Source organism: Diachasma alloeum, unplaced genomic scaffold, assembly GCF_001412515.2.
Source record: "Diachasma alloeum isolate Michigan unplaced genomic scaffold, Dall2.0 Dall_scaffold_00349, whole genome shotgun sequence".
NCBI lineage: Eukaryota > Metazoa > Arthropoda > Insecta > Hymenoptera > Braconidae > Diachasma > Diachasma alloeum.
This window is the reverse complement of record NW_021680488.1, coordinates 178,131-196,014: the sequence shown is the minus strand read 5'-3', so window position 1 is coordinate 196,014 and position 17,884 is coordinate 178,131. Positions and strand designations below refer to the sequence as shown.

Here is a 17,884-nt window from a genome sequence, read left to right as displayed (position 1 = left end):
CGTGTAAATGCTCTGAAAGGGGATAATCCCCACACGAGAGTCTAAATAATCCTCTGGAGATCATTTGAAGCTCAATAAATACCAAAACAAAAGTAATAAATAAAAGTACCAACGGGTCAACAGTAAAAAAAAACAATATTAGTAGACAATTTCTGTCGTTTCCGTAATAATTATTCATTTATTCCTGAGTTGATCCGAGACAGGGCGGGATTAAATGATGGTTAAGGTCGCATTATTTCCCCGCCCCCTTCCATGGAATTAGTTTTGGTGAATTTAGGGAAAAATGGGTGAAAGGGGACTGAAATATACGTAATCGCACACGTGTTCCAGCTTGAACCAATTCGTACGATCATCTCTTTCCACCTTTTGTTAGAATAAATGACACATCGATGACAGAAAAAAAGGTCAATGCTATTTGTAAAAGTTACTGAATTAATTATGGAACAAAAAAATTCGACCTTTGGCTTTCGTCATTTCTATTCCATGAAATTATGAATAGGAAAAAAAAGTGATAAGAGCCTGAATAATCTCAACAGTTATTTATTCATCATATAATGCGGACCTGTACATATTTATCAACAATTTATACAAAGAGTCTAGACTTTACAATAATCACATGGTCTCTCACAAAATTGAAAATTTTTCGTAATCGTCTAAAAATATCCTAATAATACATTCATCATTAAGTATCAGCTGGTTAATTACATCACACATGAATGTTTCATCATTATCACCTAAAATAATCCTAAAAACTAATAATCAGGTACTTCCGATCAAAAAAGGCTCTAGAAAGCTCCTAAGCACCTTGAACATCACTACCACATACATGAAAGCCTTTGCCGTATTATTCTCTCCCACTTCGACCTCAGACAAATCATAATGAGTCAGGAATGGTTTAATTGGAAATACAAAATTCTCAACATTGTTTATCGCCTTTAATATCAAATCCGATCGTGACATTGGAGCTGTCGCTCAGACTCGCAGCGACAGTAAGAGTCGGTTCATCCGTAGTTTCAGCAGATGAAGTAGCTTTGATAGGCCTCTCTTCAACGGACTTCTTCCAATGCTCCAAGTCACCCCCACTCATGGTGGAGAAGCTCCCCAGTTTCGTGGTGGAGAGTGAGCCCTCGTACACCCCACCAGGTTCTTCATTGTCATGCGCTTGTGCACCAGAGACACTCTGAGATCTGAGAATTGTCTTCCCCTTTTTGACCCTGAGGCTCCGAGACTTCTTCCCATCATCAATTCTCTCCTTCTTTAACGGCGAAATGCTCTGAACCCTCAACTTCTCCAGGGAATGCGAAGAACTCAAGACATCAGTCTTGATCCTCACGTCGTCATCAGCGATCTCCATACTCTCCACCCTGAATCTTCCGATTTTCTTGAAGCCACTGGGCTTCTGGTCAAAGATCGACTGGACGTCTTGCTTCTTCTGCTCTTCAGTCTGCCTCAGTGTCAGTGTATGCTCTTCCTCGTCCTCCATTGACTCCTTGGGCTCCTCAATTGTCTTCCGGATGGTGCCGTCTTCACTGCTGTAGTAGTCTGTGTAGGATATACTGCCTCTGCCCTCCCTGCTGTCCTGATCCATTGCTATGCAGAAGTCGTTGAAGTCCATGTCGAGACAAGGGGCTGCGGAGAACTTGGGACCCGCGAATGTCTGACTTCCATCATTGCTGATGAGGCTTATCGACATGCTGCATTCACCTGCTGATGTGGGGGCTGGAGACGATGGCTCTGACGAGAGGAACGACTGGGGCTCGCTGCTCCAACCTGTACCTAATAAAGAAGAATTAAAATTGCAAGCGGCTGTATCTTCGATACAGATGTAATTGCACGTCCATGGTCTTTCCTTCTTTCTCGAATTTTCTAGAAACTCCTTGCATTTCCTCGAATTTTCTGGAAACTACTTGAATTCTCTCGAATTTTCTAGCAACTCCCTGAATGACCTCGAAATATCTAAAATTTTCTAGAATTCCAATAGATGGTGCTACACATAAGGATCGTTTCTCAAAATTTTACTTCGAAATGTCTAGAATTTTTAGAATTCCGATAGATGGCGCTGCACATAAGGATCGTTTCTCAAAATGACTCCCCATATTGAAACCATAGTCGTATCCATGTCAAAAAAGTTCAGGAAATACTGGAGATAACTGAATCAACCTCTAAAATCTTTCTTTTCTGATTGATCACTGATCTTACTGTTTGGACTTGTTGGAGATAGCTGCCCTCGATGATCACCAGCCTCTCCCTCCTGTCCCGTCTTATAAGGAAGTCCAGATGTGGAAATGAATCTGAAAAAATCATCAAACCATTAGACATGTCCAAAGGAGATATCGTTTCAACACATCACAGAATTTCCTTACCTGGACGGTTCCATAGCAACTCCAATCGACAAATGCGGAACGAGAGACCCCTGAGATCCACCCGGTGACGGAAATTTCGGTGGAGACGAGGCTGGAGTTCTGAACAAGGGAGCACTCGTCATCATATCCAGGAAGCAGTCCAATTGACGAAGCGACAGAGCATTGTGCAGCGTCTCCAGAGGTCGTATAGGTGGAACACCACCGAATCCTTCAATAGCTACTCAACATATTTACAATTGTCATTTATGGACATGGATTCACGAAGGATAAAGTATTCACCTGCAACAGCTGACGCGTGCTGTGGTACCATGTCCTTAAGATTGGGAGCACTTGATGAACCACTGATAACAGCAGTACTGAATAAACTATTAGCGGAACCAGTCAGCTTCTTGGTAACGTTGTAACCCAGTAGTTTGAAATAACTCATCTGCCCGGAGATACTGTGACGATGGCGCCTTGCTGTGCATGTAGGGTCAGGTTGAATGATCGTAGGTCTTGTGTCTGGGGATGAGAAGGATCGTTGCGCGTGGATTTTGGATAAGGTTCTTGATAATTGTGTTTTTCTGTATCTCTCATCGTGCTTACAGGCATAACTACTGTGATATTTAACATAATGATTGTGTGATGCACTAGGACTACGATCAGAGGTAAATGATGATGATTCTGGTGGTAAACTAGCATGCCTTTTATCAGCCTCAGTCCTCACAATAAGTGGCCATGAGTGACGTTTGGTCAACCGATGACGAAGAAATTTATCAAAATTTAGGTGACAATTTTTTATAACGAGGTAATTACGATCGAGTGATTGACGTCTTGAGTTTTTTTTAGAGGGATTTTCACCCTCCCGATGAGGTACACCTGGACCGTCTACGTATACACCGTAACACGAGCAATTTACAAATTTACGTGACATCGAGCGAGCGAAGTAGGTTCTCAAGTTTGAGCGCTCAGAGGGACTCAGTTCATGACTCTGGAGTATTAGTTCGGAGATGTTGCAGTTATAACATTGGCAATGTACTCTAGGGCTTGGTGATAGGGATCTGGAGCGTACCGGGTCGAACTCACCCCGGACTTCCAATACTGGAAGGGTCAAGGTTGACTGCGAGCGGCCGTAGCGTTGGGGTGCGCTCAAGAGGGGTTTAGCGTCCTCTGATATTTGAATCGATGGTCTTTTCGTGGTGGGTGAGCCCAGAGAGGTATTGTGAAGGGTTACCAGGGGTCCGTGCTCTTGGAGTGAGTCCAGAAGGGGCGCGGGAAACTCAGGTGAGCTCAGGGTGTACGGAAGAACCATCGGTATTCCGAGAATATTTCGTGATTCTATTAGAGTTGGCGGACTATTGTGACGTGACCGAGCTGATTTATCTAATCGAGGATATTTTAATCATTTAATGAGGATTTTGAGAGGTTTTGGTGATGTGGAGGGACGGAAGAAAAGAAAGAGAAAAAGAAAAAGATGTGAATACCAAGTACCAAAGATTTAAAATAAATATTCATTCAGGAGAGAAGTGCAAAGAGAGGTGAGACAATCACCTCCGAAGTCTTAACGAAATTGTCTTGCTTTGTTTCATCACTTCGCTGCTGAATTTCAAGGTTTTAACGGGATTAATTGAAATTTAACGAGGAGATCGGTGTTCGAAACATTCCACTTGATATTATTCACTGGTCTTCTCGTCAAATGGAAATCAATTCATAAACAATAGGGAAAACCCAAGTAACTCATAAGAGAAAGGGTACAACCTTTTTCTGTTGGATGATGAAACATGATTCTTTCGGTAGCACACACTCATAAGAGCCACATGCAGACAAACAGCCAGAGAAAGCGAAAGCCCTGAAGAAATTTGGTTAGAGAGAGAGAGAGAATTCAGTAATAAAATTGTGATACAGGAGTGAATTTTAGAACTAATCCTAGTCACGACTTCATCAATGAATTGTTCAAGCAGTTTAGTTGCAACAGCAGTGTGATATTTTGTGTACAGCACGTGTGTTATCGACCAAAAGCACAATTTATAAACCTGTGGTTGTAAAAATGTGCCCCAAAGCGGTGACAAAATTCGAACTTCAACTTCTTCGATTGAACAATTGCCTCAAAAACATTCTTTGGGAGGATTCATGGATCTGTTTTGAGTTCATTATGAACAACTATGGGATGGATCACAAGGTCCATAAGTCTTGTGGTCCAAACAACAGTCATCCTGACGTATTCGTGTTATCGAGGGCCACCACTCGCACAACCATCGCAGAGCAGAGTTATTTCAAAAAAAAAATGAAAATAAAAGATACAATCATTATGTTGTTTTTCACCTCCTGGGGAAGTTGTAACTGCTACTGAGTCAGTAAATTGCGTGAGTGTAAATACTTCACATTATTGTACATAAAGACCATCGTAAAAAAATCAATACAACAAATTTAGTACTCTTGTAATGCGTAAGAGACCAAAAAATATGGTTTTAAAGATTGTTATAATCATCACCCAGGACGTACCTTCTCTGTTGACAGCGTCCAGACTCTGATACTGCAGCTTATCTGCAGCTACAAAAGAGAATAGAAGAAACACAAGAACACATTGCAGCTCCATTTGTTTATCAGAATTTTTTTAGACATCAAGTAGACGTTTGGAAATTAGATGAGCCAAATCAATAGAAAGAAAAGTCTTCAAAAGTGGATGAAAAAATCAACCAAAGTGATCTTTCATGGACTTCTGCTTTCCTGGCTTTCCAGAAATCAATGCCCCCCCCCCCCAATTCAAGAAACCAAAGAAAACGTAGAAAAATTCCCATGCAACATCATTCATTCCCCGTACAATCATGCAAGAATCCCACCAAAATCTTCAACACTTCAAGAGCACCTTTGAGCCAACAAATACTCACTTTTCTCTGGCTTCTCTTGTCTCTGATGATCATAACTCCTTGCCCTAGGCTCACAGATGCTAGCAGCTTCCCTCTCTCGCCTCTGTCTCTGACTAGCTGCCAGTTGACTCCCTAACCTGGCAGCCTCATGGCCAGCAACAGTCCTAGCACTGATGGGAATTGGCGCCGAGCCCTGAAGAAATCCCGAGTCATAAGGCTCGTCCATCATATTAGGATCCAGATCCATCATATCGATAGCTCGACTGGTAGTCGGGCTGCCCAGTGTCGAATCAGCATTCTCCGTCTCAATCAACGGTGGAGATGAGTCTGATGTCTCCTGAGGACTGATTGGGCTCGACACATCCCCCAGGAAAGCTTCCTCCTCCTCTTCAATTCTAGTACTGCACTGGGAATTTGTCTCCAAATTGTGACTGCTCTCATTTCTCGAGTGCGGACGGAAGCCAGGACCCGGGGGAAGGTTCTTCTGAACGCAGCAATTCACACCAGGACTGAAATGCAGTTCAACGTGGAATCTCTCCTCGCTGCTGGGGTCCTTCGTGGGATCCTCGTACAGCATCACAACTATTTGGGACATGTAATTGAGCTCTGACACCATCGACACGTACTCCATGGCTCGCCTCCACTGCTCGTCCTTGATAACGTCAAGAAGACCACCATATCTGAGGACTGTCAGCAACGAGTGAACATGACTCTCACTCGTAAAGTAGAGACGAGTCCTCACGTGTCTCCCAGGACTCGACACCCCGTGGGAGTACCTCGGGTTCAATCTGTTGACTGTCTCCTCGCCAGACTCCTCGATGTTCCTCTGCAAATCCGCTCGGATCTTCTTCAGTAACGGCGTGCAAATGCCTTGACCTATCGTCAGCTTCTCTTGGACTGTCAGCCCGTACTCCTGAGGGATCACGATGTCCGCGAGGTATTTGGCGTAGATGTAGAGCTCCTCGGCGTGATCGAACTGCAGGGTGTGGTTGTTGTGCTGGAGATCGTACTTTATGCAGTCGTAGATATCTGGGATTTTGGAAATGTCGAAACGCTTGTTCTTGGTGCAAAAATCCTTCTCAATCTTGCCCCAACGACGGCCCATCAACTCCCAGGTCTCTCCGTGATAGAGAATGGCGTCTTTGGTCTTTGGATCCTCTTTCTTCAGACGAACTATATCCATTAGTTTTTGAATCAGTGACTGTACGTGCTGGCAACATTTCACTGGATTCTTCACGAAGTCTAGGGCGTCGTTGATGCTTAAGGCGTTTCCGGGATTTATCTGCGCACGATCCTCTGGAGTGAAGTCTCGGTCTTGCTGGAGTAGCTCGTGAAGCTTTGTTTTTACCCTGGAATTGGGAACTTGCATGAAGCTCTGTTCTTTCTAACTCCCCTATTCATACACTCCCCATAACATGTGGGTAGCTAAATGGCGAAAGTTATGGAGAAATATTGCCTAGATGTCTTATGATAATGAATTGAAAATCAGTCGTTTTCGAGGCCAATTTTTGGGTCATGACGTCACGAAGACGGTCAGGTAACGCTTCATTGATCGAAAAAGAAGAGAGTGGGGAGATGTCGTCCTCCATTGGCCGAGGCGCACCTCAAGGTTGGGTTAGGTCGGCTCGAGCTACTCTGTGATTGGTCCAGGACTCGACCGTCTGTGTGACGTCATTAGCGATTTCAAAGCGTTTGAAATATTCTACTTTTAACAATTATTTATTAATTAATGAGTAATATTTCGAATGTTTCTGAATGAAAAATGAATTATACAGGTCCCAAACTTGGGATGGGATTGAAATCACTAGCGAAGCGGTACACCGGGTTAAGTAGATTTTTACTTTTGGCAAGTTTTTCATGAACATCTCGGAATCTAAGAGAGATAGCCAAACTTTTGTCACGACCTTTTTTATAACCTTCAACAGGCTCTATAAGACAGGTCATGACAAAAATTTTTCTATCTCTTTTTAGATTCTTTAGATTCTTTAGATTCTTTTCGATTCTTTAGATTCTTTTTAGATTCCAAGATATTCATGAAAAACTGAGCAATAGTCAAAATCGACTTAATCCGGTTTAACGGTGCGCTACTGAAATGAATATTCCAGGGATACTCACATATTCTGATACTTGCTACTATCACAATCATTATCGAGAAGTCCATTAGTGTTAGCAGACTTCACCATTTGCACTAAAATCGGTGTCAACTCCCCCTCGAGCGCTAGAAGGCCTTTTGCAAAGGCAGCTGCTGTCATCTGGACTCTTCCCTCATCGCTCGCGTAAATTTTCAAGTCGTGTCTGAAGGTGGAGTGTAATCTCAATAGACCTAAACCCTGAGCCCCTGCATACTCCCCTGAAATTTCCATTTGCTCATCAGGAAGTGATTGAACAAATAAGTCGTGAAGTTGTGGAACTAGATGATCAATTTCACGGATTTTGAATTCTGAAAGATCTCGGAATCTCAAACAGATGGCGATATTTTTTGTTATTTTGTCGTCATCTCCCTTAGATTCGGAGATGTACATCGAAAAGACAGATTCAAGCTGAATTGATTCACCTGGTTCACCCCTTCGCTACTGAAATGTAATGATATATTTGCTTTTCTACGAAATCTTTGATCCAAACTTTCGCAATAATACTTTTTGATATCATGCCACATAAGGAAAATAATTGAAAACACAAACTCTGTGCATAATAGTACATGATAATTCAAACCACAGTAACATTTCGTCAATAAATTACAGTTGACCCCTTGTATAAGATACACATGGCACTGTTTTTAATGAAAAAAGAGCGAGCATAAGGGTTCAATGGGCCGCAAATAAAAGCTCTGATGTTCGACTACAAAATTAGAAAAGCATTTCATTGGGGAAAAATAGCGAAAGTACTTGGATATCCTTAAAAACTTTCACTCATTAATTATCGATATTGAGGGGAGATTACTATGACTTTTAAAAGTCGCGGACGATTGGGGTGAGATATCTCGTACATTGAAGATCGATTATGTATGTCTAAAAACGAATAATGAGTGCAAAAAAATATTTTTTTATTGTTCGCTTCGAGTGCCCGGTGCGAGTGAGTCTCTGTCGACCCCTTGAGCGACAGTGTTGCTAAATTCACTGCGACACGTGAAATGCGCGCATAGCGGTAAGCGCCAAGGTGACAACAGTGCCGGATGAAAGCGGACGGCCGAGCGCGAGTGAGCGAGGGTTTAAAAAATAACGAAATTAGCTGTGTAGGAGTCCAATTTCAGAAAACTAATTCGTAGTTGTTAGTGCACATATTTTTTCAAAAATTTTGAAAAAGAAAGAAACCTCTGAAGCCCAAAAATTGGAGGCCCTGGACTATTTATAACATGTGAAGCGTCTGCGGGGCAAACTAATAATAAACAACTAATTTTTTTGCATTTATTATTCATTTTTAGATATATATAATCGATCTTCAATGTATAAGAAATCGCGTTCAATAGCCCGTGCCTTTTAAAACTCATAGTAGTCTCCCCTTAATTGATGAGAAGTAGAAATATCATTGAGTAAGGAAGCACCGAAGGATGTATCTTATACGAAGAGTCGACCGTAACCAAAAAATCCCCTTGTTTTTGTGTTTCTCATTCCCTGTGGCACAATTAAACTGAAAAACTTCAATCTGCAAGCTAAAAAATCGATAAACAAATGAAAAAATCATTGAAATTAGAAAAGTTACCGTGGCTTGGTAACATCTCTGAGTCATCCTCTGGAATTTTAGCAAAAAAAAAGAAACAGATAATTTGCAATAAGTAAACAATTCTTTCTCCCAACCAAACATCAACGATTAATTCACTGAAAAATTGCATTTATGAGTTTGCCATGAGTGCAGAGAGATGACGAAAACAATAAGAAAGATGGATCAACATGAGAAAACATTCTATGAACCTGCAATCAATATTCCAGTATCATTGGAAATGATAGATCACGATATCTTTGACGTAAACTTAAAATAAAATGAAATAAGAAGCACAATTGCGCATGATACGAACCACTAAGGTGTCTACCTTGACCACCAGGGTACATGCACCTGAAAATTCTTCCCAATTCCTCGGCCTGAATTCTCCCCGCTGGAGTAAGCTCTCCACCCCACTTCAATATGAGTACGAGTGAAGGTTCACCCAAACGATCTAGAGAATACATTTTTTATTAATTATTGAATAGGGAGATAATGGGAGAGGATGCATATTACTGATCGAGTCCTCTTGGAGAGCTTCGGTGATTTGTTTGTTGGGTATTAATATACCCTCGATTGATGACTATTAAACGTATGAAGAAACGTTATAGGATATCCTGTAGCATAAAATCCTATGTGAAAAATCCAATAAGAAATGTTTGAATTCTACACAGGATAGATTAGATTAGATATATATGAGGCTGGTCAATATGTTGCCCAGAGTCACCTAAATCATATGATCGCTTATAACATCCGCCTTTATTTATTCAGTCCAACCCCCCCTCCCCCAGCCCTGTACCTTCTACTAAACTAATGAGGTTGACCACTGTCCCTTTACATAGGTCTTCTGGTTCCATGAAAGCCTGGCCCCAGATTTTATAGCGACGAAATGCTAATAGGGGGGACACACACAGGATCTGTAGGGTGTCCTCCCCCCCCCCCCCCCCCCCCCNCCCCGCCGCGCATAACGTGTAGTGGTCTTCTTCTGCAAGATTTCTTCAATAAAAAATCTAGTGTAACGTTTTTTGAAGCCAATCTATGATGATAGTATACACTAAAGATATTACGATAATACTTTATTATATTCTATACTATCCTATATTATGATATATTATGCATATTATTATTAACGGTTTATCATTCCATTTTTTTATTGTGCACATTATATTTTATATAATACATATAGCGCTCTATTATATATTGTATATTATACATAGTATAGGGGAGGATCGGGCAAAATGGGACATATTGAAATCTTTTCCCACTGTCAATATCTTCATTTGTAAGTGAAAATATTGACAATTAGTGAAGTTCACGAAACGTCCCATTTTGCCGGACTCTTCCCTATATAATATAGTGTAGTATTATCGTAATATCTTTAATATATGCTATCATCATTTATAAAAAATCTAATGACACAATACGCCGAATAGATTGGCTTCAAAAAAAGTCACACTGGATGTATTATATGTAAAAAAATAGAATACATTCAAGATACTTTTCCTTCGGAAACTTTGATATTAAGGCCCGGGTGTGCTATCTTTCGAATGTTATCTCCATGCTCCCGCTGGACGTTTTCTTTTATAAACTTTGAATTCTACACAAGAAATCCTATAGGAATCCTGTAGCATGTTTTCATACGTATTTTGATGAGAGTAAGTTCTAGAAAAACTCTGATGTTAATGAATTAATGGGAAGGTTCATACTGTGGCTGTTACCATCGTCGGATGAACTGCCTCTAGGTCTACCTCGTGGCTGGTATTTCATCTGGACTTTTCGGTTGATGCCGGAGAAGTGGCCGTACCTGAAAAATCATCATCATCGTTTTATGTTCATTTTCTCTAGTATAGTCGACTCTTCATGTAAGATACCTTTCTCGTTGTTCCCTTACGCAATAAAATTTTCACCTCTAATTAATTAGAATCGACAATTAATGACTCAGATCTCCATTTTTTTTGTTTTCAAGTTGATTTCTAAACTTCAAAATAAGAATTGATTCATCCAAATTGATTCATTGGGTCACGAGATATTGATGATTGAAGACAATGTGTTCTGTAAAAATACTGGTTTGCTTACATTTCTAAGACACTTTTGAGCTGCTCCAATTTCCCTTGTTTCTCCTCGAGCTCTGGACCAGCTGCTCGATGCTGGATTTCAGCTAGAAGGCTCCTCGCTGTGTCGAGAATTTCTTGCAGCTGCTTAGGACGCTTCAGTTTCACATGGCCATGCTTGTACCCATCATACTTGGCGAAGATCTCGAAAAATTTTGGATGGCGAACTTCTACTTTCATTTTTTGCTTCGGTGTGCGATCCCCGTGACGAATCACTGCCACCACACACCTCAATTCCATCCTATTGAGCAGATATGGGAATTATTTGGAACGGTTTTTGCCTTCATCTTCTTTTATTATTGAGATTACCATGAACAAGTGCCAGAGGAAAAAAAATAATATCACCTCTGAACATGAGGATGAAACTGTTGAAAAATTCATTTTAGGAGATTTTTGAGGGCTTAAGGATATCAAGTATCTTTTACATTTTGGTAGAGACTGTAGATTCAACCATTTTCAATCATCAAATTTGTCAATTAAAAAAAATCATGAATCTTGAGCGTCACTGAAATTACAGTTTGCACAGATTTATTGTTTTTTAGGCATGAAATCGATTTTTGGTAAAATTCGGAATAGAAATAAATTTGTTACGATTTCGAACATATGATTTTTACGGTGAAAAAGTGATTGTTTATAAATTATCTCTCTATCTCTCATAGTTTCTGAGATAATCGCGAAAACCGAAATGGTAAAAAAAAAGTAATTCAATTGATCTTTAATAGGCTGTACGAAGAGGAAAAACGCAATTCTGAGCCGTCCATCTGCCTATAGGGAACCCAAATTTCCTCAGGAATCGAATGGAATTGGTTTTAAGGCTCTATCTCTCATAGTTTCCGAGATAATCGCGAGGTTGCAATTTCATCCTTCAAACCCATAAAAATCTCTTACATTTTTCCAAAGGTGGTCGGTACAATCGGTGGATCATCCAGTTGGAATGGAACGCTCCAAGGAATGTGTAGAGTTGGTGCCAATTCCCGGAGTATCATATTCCCCAAGATTTTGGCACAGTCGTCGTAATACTTATTGGAATTCTTAACGAAACTGAAGCCATTGACGTCACAAACAAACGACTTTCCATTTGCCCTGGAAAACCATTGAAAAAAAAATGAATATCCCCAGCGCCAAGGACAATTGCTTTTCATGCTGATGCATCAATACCTCAGGAGATCAAAGCCACAGACGGTCTGCTTAAAGGCCAGGCAGACTTTTCTGCTTATTAATTTCTCGGCATTGCTCAAAATCACTGGATATCGTATTTCTTTTCCTTCAGAGTCTCTCTCCACTTTTCCATCCAGGGCTGGACTCTTTCTGGCTTCTGCATGAGCATAATCGGGACCCACTGTGTAGACTTTGACGTCGGTACCGTCTGTCGGCATGAAATCTTCGTAGATGTAGGAGCCAGTCTTTCGTACTCGAGATTCTGGGGAATATACACTACTTCGGCTGCCAATCTAGGGAAAAATTATTTATTTTATTATTGAAGAGGTGAATTTTGAAAACTTTTCGTGATTTAAAATCAATTTTTGTCATGATTTGCGAAATTCTTCTGTCGTTTCTTATCAATTCTCAAACATTTCATACAAAAATTGATATTTTCTGTGCAAACAAGAGATTGCATTTCCAAAAAATGTTGATTTTATACAAAACAATGATAAAATAGCTATTTGCACCAAATAGCTACATTTTTCCTTCTCCGAAATATTTTCACCTTTAAGGCCCGAATGGATTATCTTTCGAACATGATCTTGGTTGTTTTTTTTTTTTTTTTTTGATAATCTTAAATTATCTCCAATTGCCATTTAGTTTTACATAGCTCCGAAGTCTCCAAAAATTATGATTGTACAATCAAAAAAACCTTGAAAAAAAAATTTTCAAAGAGCATTTTTTAATAATATTGGGAAATAAACCCAATAGGAAGGAAATTGCAAATTCATAATTTAATGTATCTAATGGCTGTCAAATTGTTAGTTAGAATTATAAATTATCCATTCACTATTTCGTCTCTATCGTACTTATTTCTCAATCTTTATTAAAAATGCTCTTTGAAAATGTTCAGTTTTTTTCTACTTTTTGTGATTGTACAATCATAATTTTTAGAGACTCCTGCGTGATATAAAATCCAATAGAAATTGTGATATATTTTACATTACGAAGATGGAAAAACAATCGAGATAACGTTCGAAAGATAATCCACCCGGGCCTTAAATTGATAATTTTTTTTCTAATTTATAATTCAGTAGTGAAGTGTCAAACGGTTTAAGTCAATTTAGTCTTCAGTTGAGTTTTCCAGAAATCTTTACGAATTTAAGGGAGATAGTGAAATTTTCATTGGAACCGTTTTTGTAGAGCGGAATGGGTGCTACTAAAAAGGTTATGAAAATTTTTTTTCTATTTCTCTTAGATTTCGAGATATTCATTGAAAACTGGCCAATAGCCAAAATCGAATTAAACCGTTTAACAACTTTGCTACTGAGTTTGTAATTTCGAACGAAAGATTATTCATTCGTACTGCGTCCTCCAAATATTGAGCGAAACATGAACAAACTATTACCAAAATTTTCAGCTGAAGAGTATTTTGTCGATTCACACAAATCTCTTCGAAATTTTTCAATTTAATAAATATGCGACTTACTTTTCTGAACAAACGTTGACTACCACCACCCGCAGAAGTAGGATAATAAATATAAATATTGTGATCCTCAGCTGACACTGGTTTCTCAACGAATGGTTTATTAAACGTCACACCATTGACCTCCACGTGGTCCTCAGACTCCACCAGTTCGTGGTCTGAAATAAATTCTTAGTTCTTCGCATGTCAAAAATGGAACATTCAACACAACGGGGGGTAATTAAAACCAAAAATCAAGGTATCATCGTATTAATTACTAGATTAATCTAAATCAAAACTACTTTACCGCTCCTTCAGAACGTGGGGAACAGGGGGATAAAATGAGCCATTTTCAATTTGCCATTTTTTTTTCCATTTTAAATGTATTTTTTCAAGCTTGAAACTGAGCCTGACTCATCCAAATCGTACCTTATGGTTTCATTTTACCCGTCTTCCCCTAAATCAACGATTTGTCAATCAATTCAGTAGCGAAGTGGTAAAACGGTACAAGTCAATTTTGAGTATTGACCAGTTTAAATTAATATCCCGGAATCTAGGGGAGATAGCAAAATTTTTGTTATAACCTTTTTGGTAGAGCCGATTGAGAGCTACAACAAATGTAATTACAAAAATTTCACTATCTCTCTTAGATTCGAAAATATTCCTCAAAAACTCAACTGGGAGATAAGTCGACTTAAACCGTTTTACCACTTCGCTACTGAATTATTCTGTTCTGTTCTTCAAAATTTAACTCATTTCACAAGACGAACAACTTCAACAATTAGTCAACAATTAACCAATTCATAATAAATCGTCACACAACTGTAAATATTCTTACCGATGGCGATGGGACAAGAGAGCAATTTATTACTTGATCAAGTGAGAAAAAATGTTTCATGAATTTTAATAATTAAAGATCGATTTTCGTATGACAAAGAAGTGCTTACGTTTTGGATCAGCTGAGTCTCTGTCCAGTACCGCATACCTGGGTATTTCAATGCCCTCGCTCTCCAGAATAGCATACACTCTTCTTCTGTCCTGAATTATCGATGGAAAAAAAAAACAATCGAGTGAAAAAACGTGATAAATCACTGGGATATAAATCAAGAATGTAACAATGAATCGATGAATCACCTGAATGTCGTACTGCATCGGTAAATTATTGATGATGAATGGATTCCTGAGATTTGCGTAACTGATGGCCTTGTCAAGAGGAAATCCCTTGCTGTGGAAACTTATCAGACAATCAACGATTGGCCAATCCTCCACTGGCTCTTTCAAAATCACCTCCTCACCGAATACTAGGATTTTTATGTACTCGAATTCCTCGAGACGCGTTAGAATCTCCTTCATCGGTTTACTCTGGGATTTCTTGGCCATGGCGCATATTCCCACCAGGACTTGCTTGCCCTCGCCATCGAGGTCACTTCCTCCCATGCACCCATCCTCGCTGACACACCCGTCCGACAGCTCGCCCTGTAATATTAAAATATGAATTTATCCCTAGAAAACACGTCATAATTAAGCGGAGACTACTATGAGTTTTAAAAGTCGCGGGCTATTGGAGTGCGATTTCTAATGCATTGAAGATCGATTACATAGGGGAGGGGAGGGCAAAATGGGGCATGAAAACGTAGAGGCTGATTATGAGTAATTTTTGGTAAAAATTACTTATATTTGAGTTAAAATATGGCTTCAGCATTCATTCATTTGAAATCACATCAATTCAAAAAAAATAATTGAAGGACAAAATGGGAATGCCCCAATTGAAATACCTCAAAATTGCGTTGATTGACTTTGATTATAAAGAGTATGAAATTAATTAAAATGTATACTTATATGATACGTATTTTTTCGATACATAATCGAAGTCGTCTCAGGGTGTTTTGACCAAATTCGCGGAATTTCGACAAGAAAAAATTGAAAATAAAATGGGTCCAGGACGAAACCTGACTTGTTTGACAGCTTAGAATATTTGTTTTGATGACAAGAATTAATGAAAAAAATACGAAAAAAATAAAACGTAACATAATTTTGAAAATTCAAGTTTTTCAACTTTTTTTTTAATGCGTTATTATGAGCACCTAGGGATTACAAAAAAAAATACTCAAAATATTCTTATAGATAGTAGAAAATGGAAAATTTTGATGGGTTATAAATGAAAATCCAAGGAATAGAATTGAACATATTGAAAAATGAAGAAAAAATCATATCTCTGAAATGGATTGTCGAAAAAATCTGAAAAAAATTGAGAGATAGTTCTTAATTAACTCATCTGGTAGTTATTTGATACTTTTCTCGCAAATTCATCATTATTTCAATTTTTGTGAAAATTTTGAGGCGCCCCATTTTGCCCACCCTACCCTGTTTTGCCCTACCCTCCCCTATGTCTAAAAACGAATTATTAGTGCAAAAACAAGCAGTTGACCGCTCGCATATTGCAGAAGGCATGTGACTGTTACTTTATTGTTATTTGTATTTTAATTTTTTATTTCTACCAATTCCATTGGTAGTAAGCTTCCGAATGGATCCATAGCAATTCCCTCCGAAGACATCGAGACGGGTATTTTGAAAAAAAAAATGAAATCGATCAGGTAGTTTTTGAGATATGTGTTGGGATATACCTTAAACGATTTTGCGATGAATTTTTGACGTTTTGCTCCCAATTGGACGCTTCGTAATCGCTCAAATTTACGTCTTCATTTTTTTGTGTTAAGGTAACTAATTCCTGTTTCACCATTTCGCTACTGAATTGTATCAGAATTCTTGTAAAAATTCTTGAGCTATCTTATTATCTCAGAACTTCGATAAAACGGCATTAGAATTTTTTTTTTCATGCTTAATTAAATGAACTTGAAACATCATATTTAAAGAAACTGTCGAAAATTCATAATTCCCCGATAAAATTCCACATTTATGCCCCCAACTCATTGTTTTCGTTAATTCGGGACAAGGCAACAGCTCCATTCACTCAAGGTGAGACCACAAAATATTAAAACCCATCTAGACCAGCAACAAATTCGCAAATTCTATATTTAAATGGTAACCACCGGGTGTGCACCGAGATATTTTCAGTTCAAGTTGAGTGCATGTGGAGTTGATTCATAGTTCCTCTTGATGAGAGACAAAAACATTGACATTCGGAATTGAATGTTCAAGTACAGAGAAAAACTAGTCAAGGTCTGCCTACACTTGAACAATAGCTCGTAATAGTGAGGCCCAAACAATTTTTTTTCGTCAAGTTCACTTTTTCTGTTCATTTTTCTGTACGGTATACCACAATTCAGTAGCGAAGCGGTAAACTGGGTTGAATCGATTTTGACTATTGGCCAGTTTTCGACGAATATCTCGGAATCTAAAAGAGATAGAAAAAATTTTGTCATGACCTTTTTTATGCTCCTCAATTGACCCTACAAAAAAGGTCATGAGAAAAATTCTACTATCTCTTTTAGATTCCGAGATATTCATCAAAAACTGACCAAAAGTCAAAATCAACGACCCGGTTTCTCGCTTCGCTACTGAATTATATTTTTTATTTTCCAAACCCATAATTTTTCTCAGCAAGGTAATCAAATATTTCAAATTTGAAATTTATTCATTCATTTCATATAATTAAAACATCTTCATTGAAATAAATCGATGAATTGATTGGTGAAAATATTGTTGAAGAGTTTCATTCAATTCAAGTTTTTCTGCTGTACCTGAAAATGCAATTTTCATTTCATCAAATGTTCAGAGCAATTTCGTTTTGTGTCGATTATCAGAACTATCTCACTCGTTATCAACACAATATAAAGATATGAATGAGTTTCTTACAAGACACTCATCACAGTAACAACAGTCATCAAAGTCATCGATCTCTAAATTCTCCTGCTGACTCCTACTCTGACGCCACTTCTTCAGTCTCCACCAGTCCTTCCACCACGTCCATTCCATCGCCATTAAACCCCCAGGACAAAACAGTCTCTCTCATCTCACTATTACAACAGATCCGCGGGACAATATCATCTCTGGAGAAAATTAGAAAAATGTGTGGCCGTGATGACAGAAAAAAACACGTGACAGGACAATTAAAATTGCGCAGCTGCAGTGTCAAGTGCTGTGGGAGGCAAAATCATCTGATTTTGGTCGAATTCTGGGCGAGGAAAATGTTTCACTATTGTTCACGTCATCGCTATTTCAATGTTTCGTGGGATTATGATAAATTAGGACGATTTATTCCGTTTTGTTCACTAGAAGTTTTCATGATATGACTTTAAT

At 38.8% G+C, this 17,884-nt stretch overlaps 1 protein-coding gene across 18 annotated transcripts in view; it reads right to left on the bottom strand.

Annotated features, from left to right (window-relative positions):
• Nucleotides 1-524: 524 nt before the first annotated feature.
• LOC107040909 (inositol hexakisphosphate and diphosphoinositol-pentakisphosphate kinase 2) overlaps nt 525-17,884 on the bottom strand; it is a 29,351-nt gene continuing 11,991 nt past the window's right edge. For 3 of the 18 annotated variants that reach the window (XM_015261187.1, XM_015261188.1, XM_015261196.1), the window contains 16 exons: nt 14,759-15,100; nt 14,572-14,662; nt 13,649-13,815; nt 12,175-12,467; nt 11,905-12,099; nt 10,982-11,257; nt 10,612-10,709; nt 9,222-9,359; nt 8,909-8,938; nt 7,325-7,559; nt 5,231-6,558; nt 4,845-4,892; nt 2,643-3,725; nt 2,364-2,580; nt 2,200-2,291; nt 525-1,776 (listed from right to left, as the gene is read on the bottom strand). In XM_015261187.1, coding sequence (XP_015116673.1) covers nt 917-1,776; nt 2,200-2,291; nt 2,364-2,580; nt 2,643-3,725; nt 4,845-4,892; nt 5,231-6,558; nt 7,325-7,559; nt 8,909-8,938; nt 9,222-9,359; nt 10,612-10,709; nt 10,982-11,257; nt 11,905-12,099; nt 12,175-12,467; nt 13,649-13,815; nt 14,572-14,662; nt 14,759-15,100 — 5,493 coding nt within the window. In that variant the 3' untranslated portion in view covers nt 525-916. Of the gene's footprint in view, nt 1,777-2,199; nt 2,292-2,363; nt 2,581-2,642; nt 3,726-4,844; nt 4,893-5,230; nt 6,559-7,324; nt 7,560-8,908; nt 8,939-9,221; nt 9,360-10,611; nt 10,710-10,981; nt 11,258-11,904; nt 12,100-12,174; nt 12,468-13,648; nt 13,816-14,571; nt 14,663-14,758; nt 15,101-17,440; nt 17,869-17,884 lie in introns of those variants that run through there. The other 15 variants (XM_029126299.1, XM_029126300.1, XM_015261193.1 and 12 more) reach the window with 15 other exon arrangements.